The sequence below is a fragment of the Pipistrellus kuhlii genome, unplaced genomic scaffold (assembly GCF_014108245.1).
Source record: "Pipistrellus kuhlii isolate mPipKuh1 unplaced genomic scaffold, mPipKuh1.p scaffold_m20_p_6, whole genome shotgun sequence".
In the NCBI taxonomy this organism is placed as follows: domain Eukaryota; kingdom Metazoa; phylum Chordata; class Mammalia; order Chiroptera; family Vespertilionidae; genus Pipistrellus; species Pipistrellus kuhlii.
Genome location: NW_023425562.1, coordinates 51,652,378 through 51,667,911, shown reverse-complemented (window position 1 = coordinate 51,667,911; position 15,534 = coordinate 51,652,378). Strand labels below are relative to the sequence as shown.

At 38.6% G+C, this 15,534-nt stretch overlaps 1 protein-coding gene across 6 annotated transcripts in view; it reads left to right on the top strand.

Annotated features, from left to right (window-relative positions):
• The window catches only part of PHF20 (PHD finger protein 20), a 103,712-nt gene that overhangs the window by 52,262 nt on the left and 35,916 nt on the right, over positions 1–15,534 (top strand). For 5 of the 6 annotated variants that reach the window (XM_036418065.2, XM_036418060.2, XM_036418061.2 and 2 more), the window contains 3 exons: positions 1,107–1,220; positions 1,969–2,157; positions 3,631–3,810. In XM_036418065.2, the coding sequence (XP_036273958.1) occupies positions 1,107–1,220; positions 1,969–2,157; positions 3,631–3,810 (483 nt within the window). The remainder of the gene's footprint in view (positions 1–1,106; positions 1,221–1,968; positions 2,158–3,630; positions 3,811–15,534) is intronic. The other variant, XM_036418062.2, reaches the window with a different exon arrangement.

Sequence of the window (15,534 nt, the reverse complement as noted above, 5' to 3'; positions counted from 1 at the left end):
AGAGCTCAGTCTCAGAGCTCTTGTTTGGCCATTTGAGATGGCAGATATGAAGCTACTGGTGTTAGATTAGTCTTTCCTTCCCCCTCTCTTCCTTTTTCTCCTCTCTCCTTTTAATCATCATCAGTCCCCTTAGCCCTGCCTTCCCTCCAACACTTCCTGATTTCTTATCTTTTGTTTTTACTTCTACTTGCCTTTTGTAATCTTATCTTTCCTGATTGGGGAAGAGCCTCTTCAGTATTAGATTTAAAAATAAAGAGTACTACTGTCCGGGGGTTTAGTGTTTGCACTGCTAAATTATGTCAGAGCTGGATTTGCTAGTGATCAGCAGTCTGGCCTGGAACTTTGACTGTCAAATAGAATAGCCTCCTGAGATTTTTCTGGAATTGTTTTTAGAGGTTATAAATTTTGACATTCTTTTTAGTCTCTCAAAACTCGGACCAATGCCAAGCTAATTTAGCAAGTAGAGATTGAAAACAAATCAAACCATACTTCCAGGGTTCATATTTTATGAATCAGCCTGCATGGTAGATTTTCAGAGTATTGGATAAGTCAAGTTTTGATGAAAAGATTTGATGCTGTGCCCTGGCTGAGTAGCTCTTTTGGTTAGAGCATCTTTCTGATACACCAAGGTTGTGGGTTCGATCCCCGGTCAGGGCACATACGAGATCAACTAATGAATGCATGAATAAGTTGAACAACAATTGGTGTTTCTTTCTCTTTCTTACACTCTCTCTCTCTAAGAATCAATAAATAAAAAAATAAAGATTTGAAGTAATAAAAATGACTTTAATATTGCTCTTGCACCTTCATATTTTAAAGCAGTCATATTGGGATATAGTATTTTAAAGAGAGGGTTTCAGGAAAGAAGTATATGATTGGAGATGGGTCATGAATGTCAGCACCTTCCAAAGAAGTAATTTCTCACCCATTTTAAACCCTCCCTCCACCCTTAGCTTAAGTAAGAATGCCTCTTGGTCTGTTTATCATGCAAGGATGTGTGCGTGTGTATGTGTGTGTGTGATTATATCTAACAATGAGGATTGGAGCAACACTCAATCCTCATTGTAATTACATTCCTTGTTTGTGTGGTGTTATTTACATTGTAGCTGTGGATTCAAACTCTCAAACTTTGCAACCAATAACATTGGAATTGAGAAGACGAAAAATATCAAAAGGAAGTGAAGTTCCATTAAAACGCCCTCGGCTTGACAAAAATTCATGTGAGTCTTCGTTCTGTGTATGTGTGCCTAGAACTTGCCTTCAGTTGGGTTAGCCGCCTCTGTATCCATGTTTCCCCTATGCCCTATAGACTCAAAGTCATGTCCTTGATTGTAGGCTCTGTGAGTGGGATGTGATTAGATCAAAAGTTTTGCTAGAAGAAAAATAAATCTCAGCATAAACTCCCATTAATCTTGAGTTCAGTGGTGTCATTTCCATACCCATAAACTACATTTGATTTGGATTCCACTAGAAACTTAATGACTTAGGAAGGGATGAATTTCATATGCTGAGTGAAACTTTAAGAATACTATTTATTGATTAAAAAAAAAAATCCTATTGGCTCCAAAAAGGATTTGTGATGGCTCTAAGGCTCTATAAACCTTATTGACTTTGAAAGTCAGTACACAGACTTTTATGGTAGGAAGCTCCAACATAGAACTTAATTGTTAAGATTGGGACATGACGTTAAGATTGGGACATAACATTGGCACATATTTGTAGACTATGAATCCTTAAAGGGAATTCTATCTTGGTTAGAACATCTTCCTGATACACTAAGGAGTGTGATAGAGTAACTGTGCCTTTACTTATAGCCATAAACCAAGGAAGGATATATCCTTTAATGACTGGCCTGGTATTCCAGAAGTTTCTATAAAGCCCTTATAGAGGACAGCTAGCTCAAAAATCTGTAGTAGCATAGTTATTTCTTCTGGTCTCTTGACAATAACTCTCTTTAATGATTTATAGCCCAGGAAAAGTCAAAAACCTACCCAGCAAACACTGACAAAGACTTATCAAGGAGACGGTCCTCTAGGCTGTCTACAAATGGGACCCATGAGATCTTAGATCCTGACTTGGTTGTATCGGATATGGTTGATGCAGTTAATACTGATTCTTTGCAAAACACATCACCCAGTTCCAAAGAGTCTGAAGAAGGTAAGTCAAAGTCTGCTAAGGAATTGTATTGCCAACCTGATGCTTGTCTGGTGTGAACCAATCTAAGAATGTGTACTACCTACCACAAGTTTTAGATGGTTTTGAAATTAAGTTATTGAGTGGGCTGCAGTGTTTTATATTGTCTTCACTGATAACTTTTTTTTTTTTTTTAAAGAAGTCCATTTATTTATTTATTTATTTATTTATTTATTTTTAAATATATTTTATTGATTTTTTACAGAGAGGAAGGGAGAGAGACAGAGAGCCAGAAACGTCGATGAGAGAGAAACATCGACCAGCCGCCTCCTGCACATCCCCTACCGGGGATATCCCCGCAGCCAACGTACATGCCCTTGACCGGAATCGAACCCGGGACCTTTCAGTCTGCAGACCGACGCTCTACCACTGAGCCAAACCGGTTTCGGCTATTTTTTATTTTTTTTGAATATATTTTATTGATTTTCTTACAGAGAGGAAGGGAGAGTGATAGTTAGAAACATCGATGAGAAACATCAATCAGCTGCCTCCTGCACACTCCCTACTGGGGATGTGCCCGCAACCAAGGTATATGCCCTTGACTGGAATCAAACCTAGGACCTTTGAGTCCGCAGGCTGACACTCTATCCACTGAACCAAACCATTTAGAGCTTCACTGATAACTTTTTGAGATTGGTTTTGCTTATATACATCTGAGTATTGGGCTTGAAGAGCCCTGCCCACCTCTTTCTGTCTTTCTGATACCACTTCATTCCAGTGCCTATGCTTTGTGAGTTAATGCTTCTGACAAGTCCTCCCTTCATTTTAACCTCTTTTTCAAAAATATATACTTTTTATTAATTTTTTACAGAGAGGAAGGGAGAGGGATAGAGAGTTAGAAACATCGATGAGAGAGAAACATCGTTAAGCAGCCTCCTGTACACCTCCTATTGGGGATGTGCCCACAACCAAGGTACATGCCCTTGACCGGAATCGAACCTGGGACCTTTGAGCCAAACCGGTTAGAGCCATTTTATTTTATTTATTTATTTTTTTTTTATTTATTTATTTTTTTAAATATATTTTATTGATTTTGTACAGAGAGGAAGGGAGAGAGATAGAGAGCCAGAAACATCGATGAGAGAGAGTCATCGATCAGCTGCCTCCTGCACACCCCCCACTGGGGATATGCCCGCAACCAAGGTACATGCCCTCGACCGGAATCGAACCCGGGACCCTTCAGTCCCCAAGCCGATGCTCTATCCATTGAGCCAAACCGGTCCCGGCCGGTTAGAGCCATTTTAAACTCTTATTAGCCTTTTTGAGATGCTCCAGCCCTGGCTATATGTGCTAGAGCCTGTGAATATATACTTTTATGCTATGAGATGAATGGCTTCCTCTAAAAAGTCCTTGGCTTTCTTAGTCTGTTGAGGTACTTTTGGTACCCAGACTATATACATGTATATGCTTCCCACATACTTTTTTCCCCCCATCCAGGTCAGTTGAAATCTCCTTTGGAAGCTGGCCAGATCTCATCTGCACTAACTTGCCACTCCCTGGGAGATGGATTGGGGGTTACAGACTTGGAGTTGAACTGCAAGTCAATGGGAGAAAACGCTATGAAAACAGAACCGGCTTCTCCTCTTGCTGAGTTTCAAGAGATTTCTGCTGTGGCAGGTTCATATTCAGAGTTAACATAATTCTCTCCTAATATATACTTTCGATTGTGAAGTATAATTGATGTTTTTTTTAACCTTTTATTAATAATACTTCCTTATTTTAATGTTATATTTTTTCATTTCTCATATTGCTAATTTGTGTTTTCTCTTTTCTTGATTAATAGGGTAGAGTTTATCAATTTTGTTTGATAGTTTCAAAGAACCAACCTATCTTTCTCTATTTGTCTTTTTTAGATGTCATTGATTTCTGGAAAATTTAGAGTTATAAATTTTCCACTAAGCACTGCTTTAGCTACATCCTACACATTTTGTTATGTTCTATTTTTATTCAATTCAAATATCTTGTGACTTATTTGTTTTGCATGGGTTACTTAGGACATGTGTTTCTAAGTATTGTGTGTTTTTTTTTTTAAAGAAACTTGCTGTTATTGATTTCTAATGTAATTCCATTGTGGTCAGATAATGTACTTTGTCAATTTTCCTTTATGTATTTTGGAGTTCCGTTACTAGGCACTTACATATTTATAATTTTTATGTCCTCCTGATTAATTGCCCCCTTTGTAATATGAAATATCACTTTGATTTTGATAATAGCATTTTACTTGAAGTTGATATTAGTGCAGGTACCAGCTTTCTCTTACTTACTGTATGCCTGGCATTTTGAACACTTTCTGTAAACATAAGTGTGTTTTTAAATTCAAAGTGTGTCTTTTATATTTAGAATATAGTCAGGTTTTGCTTTTAATTGCAACCTTTAAGTCTACTTAAGTATAATTATTGATATGGTTGTTTTTAGGTCTACTATTTGCTTTTTGTTTTCTGTTTATCCTCTGTTTTGTTCTTTTCTGTTTTTGTTTTTAGGTTAGTTGAATATTTTTTCAGAATTTCATTGTAATTCATCTATTAGCTTTTAGCTATACGTCTTAGCATTTTTTTAAGAAGTTACTCTAGGGATTCTGACTTATATTCTTAACTTTTCACAATTTAATTGAGTCACTTTATGTAAAACTTTGTATAGTTCCATTTACCCACCCCCCGTTATGCTTTAGTTATATGAATTTTATCTGCACATACTAAAATTCACAGTATAATATTATAATTTTTGCTGTAAGCAATTATATATTTTAAAGAAGACAAAAGATGTAGTCTTATGTACATGGTTACTATTTTCAGTGTCTTCCTTTCTTCCTAAAGATTTCTTTCAGCATAAAAAATTTCCTTTAGTTTTTCTTGTAATACAGGTTTCCTGATGACAGTTTGTGTTAGTTTTTGTTTATCTGAATATGAGTTGATTTAACTTTCATTTTTGAAGGATATTTTCATTGGATATAGGATTGTGGGTTTACAGGTGTTTTTTTTGGTTTTTTTTTTAAGTACTTTAAAGATGTACTCATTGTCCTCTGGCCTCTTTTATTTCTGACGGGTAGTTAGTGATCATTTATATCAATGCTTCCTTGTTTGTAATGTGTTCTTTCCTTTTTGGCTACCTTCAAGATTTTTCTCTTTATCTTTGTTTTTCAGCAGTTTCACATGTTTAGGTTTGTTTTATTTTTGTACTTAACCTGCTTGACTTTCAGTTGAGCCTGATCATCAAATTTGAGCCATTATTTTTGTGAATTTTTTTTGTTATTTTCTCTTCTACATTGTGGGTTTACATTAGACTTTTGTAAATATGTTATGTTAGACCTTCTGGTTAACGTAGCAGAATAGTTCTTTGAAAATAGTGTATTCAGATATTTATTCCTGGATCATCCATGGTTCTATTATGTTGGTCCCACTGGGTCAGAGTGTTGTGCCTTAGTCTCATGGATACAAGTAATCTCCCTTTTCTGGTTGAGTCTCCTCTCTGTGGCAGAGATCCTCTCCTCCCAGCCTGCTTTTCTGTCATGTGGGGGGAATTACTAGAATTAATGTTCAAATGAAGTGGAAATTTAATCTCAGAGCTTAGAGCTCTAGATGAGCGGTCACCAAACTTTTTTAACTCATGGACTACCGGACCACTGCTCTTGATGACAGCTATATTCCTTATAACTCAGCAGACTAAGCTCTTAATTATGTTGTCTTAAAGGTGGAGCTATGTTAGATATCTCTGGAAACTTGCAATGAATTATTTCTACACCACTAGAAAATAGGCTGTGTAGAGATGAGAGGAGTGAGGACATTAGGTTACAGGCTAAATCCAGTGCCTGATTCCCCCCCCCCCCCCCCCCTTTTAAAAAAAGAAAGTGGAGGGGCGGAGGGATGTGGAGAGAGAGAAACATTGATGTGAAAGAGACCCATTTATTGGTTGCTTCCTGCATACTTCTGGGGTCAGGGTTTAAACCTAGAATCCAGGTATGGGCCCTGGGCCTGGAATCGAACCTGAGATACTTTTGTGCTTGGTCCGACACTCGCCTGTTTTGAAGTTTAGGTATTTTGTGGGGTCTTGAGCTACCTCTTTCCAAAAGAGAGAGACAGACAGACAGACAGACAGACAATATTTGTCTTTGTTAATTTAGCAGTGTCTCTGGTTTGTGTAGACTATGAATAAGGTAAAGTGAGGGTGGGACAGGTGACTCTTGGGAAAGGAAAATGGAAAGATTTTATATTATCTTTTGCTCTTTTAGATTGCACAGGGGATTTTCTAGGGAATGATATTGAAACTACTGCCTATTTAAAAAAATATATATATTTTATTGATTTTTTACAGTGAGGAAGGGAATAGGAGAGAGTTAGAAACATCAATGAGAGAGAAATATCAATCAGCTGCCTCCTACACACCCCCCTCTGGGGATGTGCCCGTAACCAAAGTACATGCCCTTGACTGGAATCAAACCTGGGACCTTTCAGTCCTCAGGCTGACGCTCTATCCACTGAGCCAAACCCCACTGCCTGTTTTTAAAAAATGTGTTTTATTAATTTCAGAGAAGAGAGGAGAAGGAGAGAGAGATAGAAACATCAATGATGAGAGAGAATTATTGATCAGCTGCCTCCTACATGCTCCACACTGTAGTGTATTGCTAGCAGTTGGGGCATATGGCCTGACCGGGAATTGAACTATGACCTCCTGGTTCATTGGTTCATAGGTTGACATTCAACCACTGAGTCACGCTGGCCAGGCCCCACTGTCTGTTTTCCAAGAGAATTTTTAGTAATGATAGAGGTCAGATTACTGTGAGCTTGTACTGGGAGGAATAAATGCTGCAAGGAACCTATTACTAAAGTAGGCTCTAAGCTTTTTACTTTCATGACTTAAAAGCCAGAGGAGAATGGAGTTGAAATTGTTCCATTTGGGTAGGCATTTGTTTATGATGTAAAACAAAAATTAGAATAGATGCCCTAAGAAGTTCATTTATCTCAGATTATTCTCTAAATGTGGGCCCTAGCCTAATGGACATTCACAGATAGCCAGGAGTATTTGAAAATGGGCCACAGTACATTCATTCTATTTTTAAAAAAATCTTCACCCAATGATACTTTCTCCATTGATCTTTGGACAGAGTGGAGGGAAGGGAGACGGGAAGAGAGGAGAGGAGAGAGGGAGAGAAACAATGTGAGAGAGACACATTGATTGGTCGTTTCCCGCTCATGCCCCAACCAGGGCCAGGGATTGAACATGCATCTGAGTATGAGTCCTTGACTGGGAATTGAACCAGAGACCTTTTGGTCTGTGGGCCAATGCTCTAACCATTGAGCAATCGCTCAGGTCCATTCATTTATTTTAGTCAGCAAATATTTAGCAAGTGCCTACTAAGTCCTACATGAAACACAAAATAAACGAGAGAAGATCTAGCAGAAGTATAGGTTCAGTCAAGAAATTAAAAAAAAACACCTAAGTACATGTTAGAAATGAGATATTTTGCCATGTGGTCTAAATCAGCGATTTTCAACCTTTTTCATTTCATGGCACGCATAAACTAATTTCTAAGATTCTGCCAAACACCAAAAAATATGTCTTTTGCCAATCTGACAAAATTTGTATAATTTGTATAATTTTGATTCCTTCACACCAGATGGCTATTGTTGTGTTAGCTGTTGTCATTCTCTTATTTTAGAATCTAAGGGGAAAAGAGTCAGTGCTCCTGACTAACTAGTTTTAAAAATTCTTGTGGCACACCAGTGTTCTGTTACACATGAGTTGAAATAGATCAATGATTCTAACCTCTGGAGTCTTGATATGTTTTCAGTTATAAACTGAATAGAAAGTTATTTGTCATTAAAATATCAAAAGTTTACAAGGTATTTACCTTTAAATTAACCAGTAATGTATATAATAGTTTTTTCAAATGGTTTATTTTTAAGTTAACCAGGTCAGATTTAGTGTAATGCTATAGTGGTTTAGCTTTCACACACTTGAGAAGGAAGGTCATAAGGTTACAGTCATTGTAGTTTGAAAAGTTGTGGTGTCTATGATCTACATCAGACATATGCTCTGGTGAAAAATTGGTTCAGAATTCATTTTTCCAGGGATTAGAAAGATGAATGAGATATCTGGACAGTCCCCCTTCTAGGTTTCTCAGTCCAGAGGAATGAATAAAACTGTAGGAATCAGTAACACAAGAGTAAAAATAAGATGGTGTCATGAGCAATACTTAGAAGACTGACAATGATAATATCTGTCTGAAAGTTGAACTCAGGATTCGCTTGTTGAGCCCTTTACTATATGCCCAGGAGCTCTGCTAACTGTTGAGTATACAAAGATGAATGGGTGTTCTTGGTCTTAGTATTTATTAAATACTGTTTGGATATAACTTAGGGAGAGAGATGATATTTAGGTTGATGCTTTGGAGGCAGGGGTAGAAGAAGGTAATACTTGTTCAGGGCCTTGAAGGATGACTAGCAGTTAGGCATTTGAAGGTGGACATTGAGCAGCATCAACAGCATAATCATAGGTTATTTTCTGAGACTGTCAGGTGTGCTTTCTGACTTAATTGTAGGCTTCCTGAAGTGAGTTAAGGCTGAGCAGGTAAGTTACTGCCAAACTGACGTCAGTTGCTTTGAGGAGTTTATGGGACTACTGAAAATGCAGGATAGGGGAATAGCCCTGAAATGTTCACTTAGCTCTCTTGTGTTGGTATGGTTGCTTTAGTCCTATGTAGCTATTCTGTGTGGGAGGAGGTTGTTGAAAATTCATTTACCAGGAATGTGTTTATGTAAGTAAGCAGGAAGGAGGGCAGTATCATCGTCAAGAACATCTAGCAGGGCCCCTGGAGGCCAGGATACTGCTGGATTAGTCATTGTTTAGTAATTTCTGTCCCGAGCTGGTGACAGTCTTGAAATTTCTAACCTGGGGTGGAGTCATCATCTGAGAAATCAGTATGAAGGAAGTTCTTGGGCAGCAGGAGGAGGAGCTGGGGAAGGCAAGTCTAGTCCAGAGTAGGAGAGGATAAACTGCTCCAAAAGCAGCTCTGCATTTGGGGCAGCTTTGCCATCTTGTGGAATAGATGCTCAGTGATTTTTGTGAGGGCTTAGTGCAGAGATTTGCAGTCTAAGGGATAGGCTTGGCAAGATTGCTTTTCTCCTATTTACATATTCTGTGGCCTCAAATTTTTTCCTGTATATATGTTTTTCCTGTATATACTTTTAAGAAGTTTTTATTTAGAAATAATTTCAGTCTTATAACAAAGTTGAAGCATAGTACAAAGAATTCCTGCATACCTTGGAGATATTGAGGTTTGATTATAAGACAATGTAATAAAGCAAGTAAAGCAATACAGGGAGCTGTAATTTTTCTTCTTATGGAGAATCTTGCCTTCAGTTTGAAAGAAACACAATATCCTCAAAATTGAATAAAGCAAAGCTCAGTAAAACGAGTTATGTGTGTGTGTGTGTGTGTGTGTGTGTGTGTGTGTGTATATATATATATATATATATATATATATATATATATATATATCTTTAATCAGATTCCCTACTTGTTAGCAGTTTACCATGTTTGCTTTATTATAATTTTTGTGTTTTTCTCCCCACTTTAAAAAAAAAGTCTTTATTGTTGAAAGTATTACATATGTTCCCTTTCCCTCCCCCATTGACTTCTAGCCTACCCCTGCCCCAGGCCTTCACCACCCTAATTTAATGTTTTTTAAAAAAAAGTATTTTTTCTGAATTGTTTGCAAACAAGATGCAGACCTTTACCCCTGAATACCTTAGTAAATATTTCCTAAAAAATAAAGATGTTCCCTTACATTACCACCATATAATTATCAAAATCAGGACCTTGCCTTCGCTGGCTTGGCTCAGTGGATAGAGCGTCAGCCTGAGGACTGAAAGGTCCCAAGTTCGATTCTGGCTAAGGGCACATGCCTGGCTTGCAAGCTTGATCCCCAGTGGGGGCCATGCAGGAGGCAGCCAATCAATAATTCCCTCTCATCATTGATGTTTCTATTTATCTCTGCTTCTCCCTTCCTCTCTGAAATGAATAAAGAAATATGTATTTTTAAAAATCAGAATCTTGTTTCAACTTTATCAGTTGTCATAATAATGCCCCTTATAGCAGAAGTGGGAAAACATTTTTTCCTTCTGGTCAGGATCTAATACTGGATGACACATTGTATTTAATTGTCATTTTAAAAAGTCTTCCTTCATCTGAAATAATTTTTCAGTCTTTCACGATCTTGACATTTCTGAAGAATATGATATTCCTCAATTTGGGATTTTCTGATTTATCTTCATGATTAGTTTTGGTCAGCAGTTGCCAACGGGTGGTCCGCAAGGTCTGAAAAGTTGACGACCGCTGGTTTAAGCAAACCTTTGGGACAGCGGTTACCAGCCAGCGCTCTGTGGACCACTGGTGGTCCATGAGGTCTGAAAGGTTGTCGACTGCTAGTTAAGGTTATTCACTTTTAGCAGAATACCATGTAACTAACATGTTCTTTTCAAGTATGTTGTATCAGGAGGCACATAGTATCTGTTTGTCCTATTTATTGGTGATGTTAATCGTGATCATGTGTAAAGTAGTAGTTACCAGGTTTCTCTACTGTACATCTATTATTTTTTCCTTTATAATTAAAATTTTTCTTGTGAGAGGTTACTTTGAGACTATGTAAATATCTCCTTTATTAAATGTTCACCTACTATTTTAGCATTTATTGATATTTCTTGCTTAAAACACCTTTAATTATGATGGCTGCCACATGATGATTTCCAACTCTCATCATTACTTCTACATTTATTAGTTTGATTCTATCATAAGAAGAGCTTTCCCTTTTTTATTTGTTGTATTTATTTATATCCACATGGACTGATAGATTCTTACTTTGTTCTATGGGCTGTAATCTGTTTCTATCATTACTTATTTTATTTTATTTCTTTAAATATATTTTATTGATTTTTTACAGAGAGGGAGGGAGAGAGATAGAGAGCTAGAAACATCAACCAGCTGCCTCTTGCACACCCCCTACCAGGGATGTGCCCGCAACCAATGTACATGTCCTTGCCCGGAATCGAACCTGGGACCTTTCAGTTCGCAGACCAACGCTCTACCACTGAGCCAAACCGGTTTCTGCTCATTACTTATTTTAATAACCCATATTGACTTATATTTGGCCAATGGGAGCCCTTCAAACTTGTTCCTGTTTCTTCTCTTCTTTGAGCATTTATTTTCTGTCATAACAAATTGTTTAAAGCTCATCTTGTAACTTATCCAACCCTGGATTCAGATATTTCTCCAAGAAGTTCTATTTCTTTTAAATGGGAAATTTTGAAACCAAGATCTGGGCTCTGTATGTGCTCATTGTTCCTAGGGTAAACAATGAGAAAATGTGCAAGTTCCTCTTTATCACCTGCCTTCCTAACCTAAGCCCTTCTCCAGAGGTGACCAGTATCAACAGTTAGATTTCTATCCTCTGGTTTCCTTTCTGATCATTTTTTATATCTTCCTCTCCTCTCATTTCCCCTAACCACCCATGGAGTTGTGTACTGGGCAACTTCCTGTTTTCACTTAATATATCTTGAGATTACTCATATCAGTAAGTACAGAGCTACTTCATTCTTTTAAGTGGTTGATTAGAATTATATAATTCCTACTTCTCATAGATTTTTTTTAACTGCTTCTCTGTGAACATTTTTGGATTATTTTCCTTTTTAAAAAATAAATTTTTATTGATTTCAGAGAGGAGAAGGGAGAGGGAGAAGGAGAGAGATCAATGAGAGAGAATCAACACCCTCTACTGCCTGGGATCCAACCCAGGCATGTGCCCTTGACTGGAATCCAACCCAGGATCCTCAGTCCACTGGTTGATGCTCTATCCATTGAGCCAAACCAGCTAGGGCTGGATTATTTTCTTTAAGCAATTGATTGGACTTGCTATGAATATTTAAATCTGTTCATATTTTTCATTTATTGCTTTTTGTTATTTCAAAGCTGAGAAAGTTATTCCTTCACAGACCTGAAAAATGTTTTATTCATTATAGTATTTGAAGTACATGTCAAAAAAGTTTTAACTACTGGGTTGACATGGTATCATTGCTGACTAGAATACCAGCTGTATTAGAGGTTGGTGCTGAGCGAACACAAAACAATGAGAAGTGGCCCTTATCTAACTCTGGCTGGAGAAGTGACAAATGATAGATCCAAGAGCATATCCCAGGTGCTAAAGATGGAAGTTTTCTGTCACTATTTCTTTCGGTATATTTTTGGTATCTTGCTCTCTCTCATCTTCTGGGACCTCTATTATTCTGATGTTGGTTCGCTTGAAGTTGTCCCAGAGGTTTCTTACATTATCTTCAACTTTCTGGATTCTCTTGTCTTCTTGCTTCTGTGAAGGAGTATCTTCTGTCTCTTTATGTTCCAAATCTTTGACTTGATTCTTGCGATCTTCCATTCTGTTTTTAGGACTCTGTATAATATTTTTTATTTCAGACAATGTATTCTTTATTTCTAGTTGATCCCTTATTATTTCTTGTTGATTCCTTATTATTTCTAGTTGATCCCTTTTCATATCCTCATAGGTCTTATCGACCTTTTCTAGGAAGTTCTTGAAAAACCTTATAAGCATGGTTTTGAACTCTATATCCAGTCGTTTTTTTGTCCTCCATTTCTTTCTTTTGTGATCTGTTTCCTTGTCTCGGCATTTTTGCAGCTTCCCTGAGTTGATAGCCTTAAAAGTCTCTGTGATCAGCTTGGATGGGGTGGAGTTTCAGGGTGGAGCCTATAGCCTTGGCTTCCGTCAGCCACGCCCTATGAGGCTCCTGAGTCTCAGTATTCCCTTCAGTACTCGTTGCCGGCGCCTCTGAGAGAAAGGTGCCCTCGAGTTTCGCCTGCTACCAAACAGTCTAGGCTCTCCCTCAATGAGCCTGGAACTGGGGTTCAGTTCAGTTGGAAGTGGGGTTCAGAGTAGTCTGGAGCTTTTGTCTCCTTCCCGTTAGGGCAATCCAGCGGCACAGTCAACCGCCCGTTCTCTGTGTGCAATGTGTGCGCCTCTGGGACTTCCTTTCACCGCTCCCCTGGGTTTCTGCCTTACACCCCAGGCTCCCTCTGTATGAGCCTGGGTCCCCAGGGTCTGGCCTAGAACTGGGTTCAGTGCAGTCGGAACGGGAGCTAGCACAGTCTGGAGTTTTTGTCTCCTTCCCACTAGGAAAATCTAGCAGCAGAGTCAACAGTCCATCCTCTGCGCGTACTGTGCTCGCCTCCGGGGGCTCTGCCTTTTGCCGCTCCCCTGAGATTCCACCTCACAGCCCAGGCTCCCTCTGTATGAGCCTGGGTCCCCAGGGTCTGGCCTAGAACTGGGGTTAGTGCAGTCGGGTCTGGGGCTCAGCACAGTCCGGAGCTTTTATCTCCTTCTCACTAGGGAATGCCAGCCAGGCACTCAGCCTCCCCCTCCTCTCCGGTTCCGTCCTCTCTGTGCGCGCAATGTGTCTTCGTACCTTAGGCTTTTACAGCTCCTCTGATTTTCCTTCTGGTTTTCTCTTTCCTTCTCGTTGTAGAATTTCCAGTTAGTCGACTTTCCTGTAGTTCTGGATAATATCCATTTTGTATTTTATTGAAATTGTTGTGTGAGGCTGCAGTTAGGTGTTACCTATGCCTCTATCTTGGATTCTCCTCTTCACTTGATATTTAGATTCACTTGTTGATAGATATGTATTTGTTGTTCATAATTTTTATCTTTACCTTTTTCTTTTTCTCTCTTTCTCTTAAAGAATACCTTTCAGTGTGATCATTTCACTAATTCTAGTAATCATCTGTCATTGCAAACCTATGACTTACATTGTAGGCTAAATTTTCCTTTTCCTTTTTCACTCATCCCCACTATTCCTTTGCTCTCTGTTTCTGTGTGTCTATTTGTGTGTGTGTGTGTGTGTGTGTGTGTGTGTGTGTGTGTGTGTTTTAGATTTGTATTAAGTGAAACTATAGTATTTATCTTCCTACAGTCATATTTCACTTGGCATAATACCTTCTAGGTCCATCCATTTATATTGTCGCAAATAATAAGATTTCATTCTTTATTGTGTAATATACCGCATCTACTTTATTCATTCATTATATTGATGGACACCTAGGTTGCTTCCATATCTTGGCTATCGCTGCAATGAAAATAGGGGTGCATATATTTTTTGAAATTAGTGTTTTCATTTTATTCAGATAAATACCCAAAGGTGGAATTGCTGGGTCGTATGGTAGGTCTATTTTTAGTTTTTTTGAGGAACTTTATACTGTTTTTAGTAGTGGCTGCACTAATCTGCAGTCCTATTAACAGTACACAAGGGTTCCCTTTTCTCCACATCCTCACCAAAACATTATTTGTTGATTTTTTTTTTTTTAATGGTAGCCATTCTTTATAGAGGGAGATGGTATTATTTGCATTTCCCTGATGTTCAGTGATGTTGAGCATCTTTTCATATGTCTGTTGGCCATCTGTATGTCTTTGGAGAAATATCTCTTCATGTCCTCCTTTCACTTTTGGATTGTTTATTTACAAATATATTCTTCCATTTAGTAGGTCCTCTTTTTGTTTTGTTGATGGTTTCCTTTGCTGTGGAGAAACTTTTTAGTTTTATGAAGTTCTATTTGATTATTTTTGCCTTTGTTTTTCTCTTTTGGGGGGGACATAGCCAAAAACTAATGTAAAATAGTTTGCTACCTATGTTTTCTTCTAGGAGTTTTATGGTTTCAGGCCTTACATTTAAGTCTAATCCAGTTTGAGTTTATTTTGTGTCTGTCTGTCTGTCTGTCTGTCTATAAAAGCCTAAGTGGCCATTACTGGTCAACCACTTGCTGTGATGTGCACTGACCACCAGGGGGCAGACATTTAACGTAGGAGCTGCTTCCTGGTGGTAGTGTGATCCCACAGCAGGATGCCACTTAGCCAGAAGCTGGGCTCTTGGCTGGCAAGTGCAGCTGCGGTGGCGTGAGCCTCTCCTGCCTCCACTGCAGTGTTGCTGAGTGGTGGCAGCTGGCGCAGTGGGGCCAAGATGAGCGGGAGTGGTGTGGTGCTCACCCCTGGCTCGGTCTCCTCCCTGGACACCTGCCACTTGGCGCACTGCTACAATACCACACACCCCGAGGGGTCCTGGATTGCGAGAAGGCGCAGGCCAGGCTGAGGGACCCTTCTGGTGCATGAATTGGTGCACCAGGCCTCTACTATGGTATAAGAGAGTGATCTAGGTTTTTTTTTTTCCTCATGTATCTTTCCAGTTTTCCCAGCACCAATTGCTAATGATCATTTTCAATTCTTAAAATTTTCACATTCTTCTTTTTCAAGCATTCTTCTTTTGCGTTATAAGTAAATTTTCACAAATGCAAGTC